Below are 8,202 nucleotides of genomic sequence, written 5' to 3' on the forward strand. Positions count from 1 at the left end.
CAATCCTGTGATGAAAACATTCTCATAAATGCCTAATATATAAATTATGATACAAAAAACAAAGAAAAATGAAGATGTTAATGATTTTCTGACTATTGTTTCTTGTATCAGACTAAAGGTATAATAAAATGGATATTGATGTCTCAGTGAAACACTTATTTTAAATTATGCTTTTATTTATAAACTATTTTATTTTATTTATCTTAACGTTCTTGTCAGAACAAATGAAGACACTTTAATTTTAGAATAAGCCAAAGTTTATTTTAACAAAATACTTCTTTATGGTTAGACAAAGGAAATATAATTTACATCATCCAGGTGGAAAAATACATCTACATTTATTTACAGTGACAGAACATCCTTAGTCTTTGGTCTCCCAACAGATTCTTAAACCATAACAAACTTCAGGAAGTCTGTGAGGTTTTAAGGTTTAAAGTGCAAAATTTTGTTTTTTTTAACTGTCTTCTGATCAGCTCAGACTATTTCATGAGTGGTGTAGTAAGCTGGAACAAAGAGTCCGCTTCGTGAAGCCCAGTCCGCCCACAGCTTCCCAGCAGGGTGGTAAAAACCATCCACAGGTTTCTTTGAGACCTCTGAGGTGGCGGTTTCTGCCAAAGACCAGATTTTGGGTTTCTGACTGACAATGTTCTCTTTGCTTTCTGGAGCGGATGATGTGTGGTCAGAATCGGCGTTTCCAGGTTTCTTCTCTGATCCAGCTTCCTGCACCTCCAAGCGCTCCTCTGCAGCTGCAGAGCGCTCCGGCTCAGGCTCATCTGCGGCTTCCTGCTCATTATGATGCTCTGCCTCATCATCTCGCTCCTCCAAGTTGCACTTCTGCAGGGGACCTTCCTCCTCGTCACTCTCCCCCTCCTGCTCCTCGTCCTCCTCATCCGATTTGCTTTTGGATGCCCAGCTGACCCTGTTCTCCTTCTTCAGGCGCCGCCTGGCATTGGCGAACCAGGTGGAGACCTGCGTCAGACTCATCTTAGTGATGATGGCCAGCATGATTTTCTCGCCCTTGGTCGGGTATGGGTTCTTCAGGTGCTCGTTCAGCCAGGCCTTCAGTGCGCCGGTGCTCTCACGTGTCGCCACCTTGGCAACCCTGCCAAGCTCCTCTGCAGCGCCCGGACGGTAGGGAGGGTAGAGGACCCCACCGCGGGCCAGGAGGGCGTGATGATATGAAGAGGCGGCCTTCAGGTCAAAGCCACCGCTCTGGAAGACAGAAAGACGGAACATGAGAACAAGCTAAAGAACATGGAAGAAACCAGAGTCAGCCAAAAAGAGAAAGCAGGATTTCTTCTCCTGTTGGGATGGGCGCCTTAAGACCACTTGACTTTACACAAACCAGGTTTAAAAATACACCCAGTGTTCACATACTATTAGAATTCCTCATAAAGCAGCTAAAATGCTAATTTTATCATTTTAGCTGCTTGTATCTGAGCCAGGAGACAGATTTTATGTGTAATTATTTTTACATGAATTGAGCAGATTATTAACTTTTCTGTTGTTACTTGTGAACAAAACATCAAACGTTTCCTCCACTGCTTTCCCACATCTGCTCCACAAAACACCGAGCTTACAGACTAATGTACATTAAGCAATTAGTGAGAAATATGATCATGTAAAATGGTTATCAGGACAGCATCACGTTGAGCAGAACCCTGTACCTCATGGCATTATTTTGATCATTTTCTTCAGAGCAACAAAAGTAAAATAAATTTATTAATAAACCGAATAGCTTCTTAACATCGCATACTGAACACCTGAGTTTAATGGCCAAATGACTCCTTGTTTTATTTCCACATTCTTTCATTGACCAGTGCATGACATAAAAAGAGTATTTCAATGAAATCAACAATTGTAATTTGCTGGTCAGAAGGTTGGGTTTAAAGTGGCAGTCATTGGATTAAATTAGGTGTTTTGGTTGGAGTTTTGCAGCATCCCAACTTTTTAGAAAGTGATTTTTAATAAAATTTCTTTACTAGAATCTTCCTAAAAACAAAGCTTACCATCTGATAACCTTTTTTGCTGGTATTCCAGCCCCACTACTCGACATTACATGTCCTTCTTATGATGGTTTTGATGATTCTACATAATCCCAACTTAAAAAAACAACAAAACAACTGATTTTTGCATTATTTCATCATCATACCAGTTGGAAAAAGTACTGACTTTTTGCACTAATTGCTTCCCATATATAAAGTGATGAGCTTGGCAACAGGTCAACAACTGTTTATTCAGAGGGCACGCATGGGTTGCGATTGGAACAACATTTCTTTGTGCATTTAAAGAAAAACGAGAAGTCTTATAAGAATATCTTATGAAAGTTGAACTCACCATGTGCGCGATGTGCCTGTGGTGTGGATAAGGGAGAAAGTTGTATCCCTGCAGTCCTGAGTATGTTATGGGAACTCCAGCTGCCATAGCTGCCAGATGCTGAGCCTGTTGTTGCTGCTGCTGCTGCTGTACACCCGATGGACACCCCAGCACCGGGATCTGATATCCAGCCGGCATTACGAGGTTCCTCTCCAAGAAGAAGTTTCCAAATCCAGCTGGCGACGCGGGCATCTTTCCTGTTTCCCCAACTGTTCCTTAAAAAGTCTGTGTGGGACTCCAGCCTACCGGTCTATTTATATTCACAACCAGCTGCCCCTGTGTGTGAGCAAAGAGGAGGGGAGAGGGGGGGGGGGTTGCAGGTCCCACTGGTATTGACTGACAACTCCGTTCAAAAGACCTCCAGTTTCCAGGCTTTCACTGGCAGCAAATCCCATCAAAGCTCTCCGCTGTCCCTTTTAGCTCTTCTTATCGACAGTTTTCTGCAGGGGAGTCGCCCTTCCAATTTAAGTGCAACACTTTTGTATGAATGTGAAAACAGAAGATATTGCATAACTCATAAAATGATGCGTTAGTTTAAAAAAAATACATTTAACATTCCCTCTAGTATGAGTTTACGCACAGAGTCCCCACTATTTGCAGGTCATGTCTATTCTAAGTGCTTAATTCGCTTCCCAGACCGTTTGATGTTTTATGAGGATTTTAACACATCTCATGTCTCGCACTGATCGACGAACACTTAAGAAAAATGTCTCCAATTCGGTTAGCAACCCCCTGCCAGTCTCTGCTGTGACACTTTCAGCGCCCACGCATTCTCCTTCTGGGATTTTGATTAAACAGCGCAAAGGCATCGCACTTGCGCAAAACAACTAATAAGACTGCGCTTTAGCACAGTGAAGTGTCACAAAAATGCACGTATTGCATTAAGAAAGGGGTTTGCTAATATAGCTTCCTCTGTGCGTAAAATCCATGCGCGAACCACAACAGTCTGCTCCTTCTGCATGAGGATGGCGCTTAGATTGTCCTAATTAAAACAAGGTTTGGGTAAACAGGTGTTGACTAATGTATATGATAATTGTGAAATAGCAGATGCAAAGCGTGAGTGTGCGTCAGAGATAAGAAAACAGATTACTCGTCTTATTGTTTCTCCTCGAACAATAAGGAGAGCATTAAATCTTAAAAGAAATCTTCTGCATTGTTTTTGACCGGGAACATTTGTGAAAAGCAAAATTCTAATACATACATACATACATATATATATATATATATATATATATATATATATACATATATATATATATATATATATATATATATATATATATATATATATATATATATATATATATATATATATATATATATATATATATATATTAGAATTTATGCGGATGGACTGTAAGTTCATCCACAGAATATTTTTTTTAATTTCTTTTGCGAACTTTTAATTCAAAATATTGATTAAAATACATCCATAAACACCGTGATGTTATCTCAGTCAGTTAGCTTAAAAACTAACAGTTTTATATTCATAAATATGTTTTTTTATTCTGATTGAAAATTAATAGAGATTCCAATTTGATAACATAAATGGTTCAAATAGAAAATAGTTACAATTATCTATTTATTATCACCTTAATATTTTGGTTTTACTCATCAGGAGCAGGCTTTAAATTAAGTAAATAAATGATTTTCTTTTTTGTTGTCTTTAAGAGGATTTCTGTCTGCTGAGTTCCTAAACTTTGAGAACTTTAATGCACAGTGTGTGTCTATTTAAAGTGCAGTTGGTTTCTGAAGTCAGAAACCCTTGATGTTTCCTGTTTCATGTCTGCAAAATAACTGTCACATTCCAAAGAAGCTGTGATTGCTTACTGTGCTTTGATGGTGCAACATTTCAGAGGCAAGGAGCCACCTTTTAACTTCATATCCTAAAAAGTCACCTGAGAAATAACTGCAATGTCTTGATTTCAAGTTAATTTGTTGTGTTTTGGCACTGAAAGTTCTTCCGATTGCCTTAAAGGCTGGATTCTGTCTGCTGATTTCCTGATTAACTGGTAAAGGTTGTATAAAAATATGACTGAATTAGATTGTATTCAGTTATATCTGACTACATTGGATTGTCTGAAAGTGGATATCAATTAAATCAGTTTTTTATTGTTTATTTAATTATTAGGGTCCTTGAAAAAGCTTCTGCTGTGAAAAGCAAATACAAATGATACACATGTTGGTTTTATTAAGAAAGTAAAGGAAGTTTGCATAGTAATTTGAAAGAGATTGAAGCAGCTCAAAAAAACAATCTTTTTTTCCAGAATATCATTAAACTTGATTTTGTATGACAGAAAAAAAGCATTTTCACAAAATATTGAGTGCATGCATTTATGTAAATATGTCCAATACTAATTAACTGCTTTATTAGGTGTGCTTTTTTAAACACTATACTTCATTGAAGGACAAGTTCTGTATAAAGTGTCTTAAACTTTAATCTGAACAAAATTGTTCTGTGTTTAAATCTGTTTGGACATCATTTAGGATTTTTTTTATGTCTAGATATTAGTGCTAAATAAGAGCCTCAGAAATGAAGTTAATTTATATTCATGAAGAAAAAGTGAAGAAGGGATATAGCTGACTCAGCTAAAACCGACTCAGCTAAAAGATTTCACAGATTTTTCATGCAAAAGTTTTAGTAAAATGGAAAAAATGGATTTTGATCAAGCTCCTCGTGATGACCCGTTCATATTGTTTTTCTGGATTGTAGTTTCAGATTCTCAAATTTGTTTTTCGTTTCTCTGACGTCTCACAGACCAAACAGGAAGGTAAGGCCGTGACGCAAGGAGGAAGAGCTGCTGTGGCAGCAACAGGAAAAAAAGTGGTAAAGGTGAAGGGAGGGGAGGAATTTATTAGGGTGGGGTCCACATAGCCCAAAGCAAATTTGTACAAGAGCAACAATGGGTTTGACCAGAGAGCAAAGAGAAAGAAGGCTTATGGCATTGCTAATCTTCATCTGCCAATCCAAACAGCTCAGGGCTGCAGCTTTTGTCCTTCTTGTAGAACTTCTTTCATTCTCTTCCTCTTTTGCCAGCTCTGCTACAATGCAGGTGTTGGTCCTGCTCGGACAGGTTTCGACTGACCTGTTTGCTGTTGGGATGTTGGTCGTTTACAGGAGAGGAAAAAGTGGCCAAATGGAAGACGACTGCCTTCAGTGCCTGAAGAGATCCTACGAGATAGCAAAGAGGATGAAATTAGCTTTATCTCTGGGAACCTGTAAGCCGGCGCTCTGTGTTGAAACTGCGCTTTCCGAGTCTTTCTTTATCTGCAAATCCTCTGCAGATTCCATGTTCTGATCGACCAAACAAAGAGCTGTGCTTTTGGATAAAATGCAGGATGACAGTGTGAGCAATCTGGCAAACAGATAAAGACAATAGCTGTAGGTGTGAGCTCAGTTGAAGGCCATCCCCTACCTGCAGGCTGACAAAAGGAACTAAACATGCAATTAGAATAGCTCATAGATGGGTGTGAATGAGACAACAAAAGCTGGCAGTGAATCCACACGGTCTTTGACACATTTTGCTTGTTAGTTTATTTTTGTGGGACTTGATGCTAAATCAAAGCAACATGACAAGACCTCGTGCATCTTATCTACAGGATGGGACGGGGTTAAGCAGCTCTGATCTGACATAATTCAATTCAAACGTAGAGCTGTTGTATTTTATTGATTTATTGCAATGAGTGCAATTTTGATAATTCAGTGTCAAAGATGACTTGATGATTGTCCAACAGACAGGGTGGTAATATAAAAACGCTGGATGTTTATAGAGTGCTGTATCCAAGATATTTAATAGAAAGTTTAGTGTAACAACAGGAATAACTTTTGACAACGCTTCAAAAGTATAAACACTAGAGACACTAGAGGCAACTAGGAATCCAAGCTGAAGGCGCTATACTGCATTGATGCAGTGATTTTTGCAACAGGGTCCAAAACCAAATACTGAGTTCATATGCTGTAAAGTATATGTAGATTATTTTTGAGCAGACGGAAATTTCTGTATTTTTAAAACTCTTTTCTATTTGGTCTTCAGCAATTTTGTTATTTTCTATAAAACCAAATGTTTTTTCAAGATTAGCTATCATAAAAAAACAGAAATAAACACAGGGAAATTATTATTGCCCGTGTGATTGATCTATAACTTATATAACATATGTAGAACTAATAACCAAACTGTGTTGTGTTAAATCATAAAAAAGTGGAAGAAAATGTGTACATTTGGGGAGAATTTCTTCACTGAGAAGCATCTGACTCAGTTATCTGTAATTACATGCTGCTCTCCATGCAGCTCCCTTGTTCCTGCCTAATAGGATTTTCCTGGGGTTACCGACACAAATGGGAGATGTAAGCAAAGTGTGAATGTTATCAAGCTCTCCCACCTCTTCACTATCTGACCCCCCTCATTTCAGGCCCCCTTCCACTCTTTATCCTTTGTCATTACTCTTATCAGGCCCACTCTATCATTCTTTGAAAATAGTGGAGGTACTGAGATGTAAGTATGTCTTTGTTTAAGGCCGGCCAGCGGCCCGCCTCCCAGCTCCCTCCTGTGTGCAGGCTGATTGACGGCCCTCCGCTGGGTGAGTGACAGCCAGCGTTGGTTTGGACTGGAAGGGCCGCTGTGACAGCTGGCGCTGCTACCTTTAGTGTGGGGCCCCGCCTGGTGGGGCCCCTACACAGGGCTCCACAGCTTGATTCCTGTAGCCCCGGTCAGTGCGGATCCCCCTGGTGTGTTTGTCACTACAGATCAGCTTGTTAGCTCCCTGCTTCTTCAAGCAGTTGTAGGTTTTTGTTGCAAATATGTCCGGTCTGATTCCTCATCAGATGTAAATTAATTCAAAGCTATTTTATTTATCAGGGCAAGAATCTCTGGTAGCAGTCAGTCTTGCAACAAATCTGAAGAGCCCTCTGACTGAAGACTGTCATGGCATGCTGACAGCTCAGAGGAACATGTCCTGGATGACACAATTAAACCATCTTAAGACATTCCTTTTCTAAATAAAAACAGTATGATTGACTATTTCTAGCGAATGATGCATCTGGAGCTCTTTCTGCTTTATTTAACATCAGTGCAGTGTAGAGCTGATCTGTTAGTTATTTTTTGGACCAACCAATTAATTAATTTTCTTATACAAAATATGAACCATGTGAAGTTAACTCTATACCACTTCATGAATTCTGGGTGTAACTTTTTTTTTTATCTTGAATGCAAAATGTATTTATGTTTTGTACAGTTTGGCTTAACTACTACACTGAATATACTGTTTTTTCCGTATTTTTTTTTAATTAGTTGACAATTATGATTCATCATGATTAATAGTTTCACCACCAGTAAGGATTGCTCCAGGACTCCAAGTTAACTCCAACTTTAATACGACTTCCAGTTCATTTTGAAACTTTGACATTCTGACTTCTGAGTAGAAATTGTGCGCTTTAAAACTACACAACCCAAAGTGTATTGTGTAAGTTCACAGAACATTATCAGATTCATGTTACCATACCTGAATCCCGTGAACAAAGTGAAGTTCATCCATCCATCATTTTCCGTCTAAAGCCTCACAGAGAGTAGCTAATGAGGTTATTGAGCATCTGTGACGTGACATCTACATTTTGGCCATTTGTAAAACAATAGCAACAAGGAAGCCCGGGACATTGGGCCCAGTGCTGTCCCAACTCAAAATAACAAAGCTGAGCAGGCGCTGGTGGGAGGCTGCGCTCTCATGGAAATGAGCAACCGAACCAACAATGTAGCGCCTAATCTCCTCAGAGAGGGGAATCAGTTACACAGCAGTATGCACCCCTCAATGCTTTTCATTAGTCAGTGTGCT

At 39.2% G+C, this 8,202-nt stretch overlaps 1 protein-coding gene across 1 annotated transcript; it reads right to left on the minus strand.

Moving 5' to 3' along the window:
- Window positions 1-275: 275 nt before the first annotated feature.
- irx7 (iroquois homeobox 7) lies at window positions 276-2,568 on the minus strand. The gene is made up of 2 exons (XM_014979693.2): window positions 2,338-2,568; window positions 276-1,212 (listed from the first exon to the last, which is right to left on the minus strand). Exons 1-2 carry the CDS (start codon window positions 2,566-2,568, stop codon window positions 475-477), a joined length of 969 nt encoding a protein of 322 aa, XP_014835179.2. The 3' UTR covers window positions 276-474.
- Window positions 2,569-8,202: the final 5,634 nt, after the last annotated feature.

The sequence above is a fragment of the Poecilia mexicana genome, unplaced genomic scaffold (genome assembly GCF_051168715.1).
Source record: "Poecilia mexicana isolate PSO_F unplaced genomic scaffold, ASM5116871v1 scaffold_7, whole genome shotgun sequence".
Taxonomy (NCBI): Eukaryota; Metazoa; Chordata; class Actinopteri; order Cyprinodontiformes; family Poeciliidae; genus Poecilia; species Poecilia mexicana.

What these genes read in the sequence shown, in the direction of transcription:
- irx7 (XM_014979693.2), bottom strand. Translation starts at nt 2,568, where the DNA reads ATGCCCGCGTCGCCAGCTGGATTTGGAAACTTCTTCTTGGAGAGGAAC. An exon ending in ACAGGCACATCGCGCACATG is followed by an intron (nt 1,213 to 2,337) that starts GTGAGTTCAACT and finishes TCTGTCTTCCAG; the next exon opens with AGCGGTGGCTTTGACCTGAA.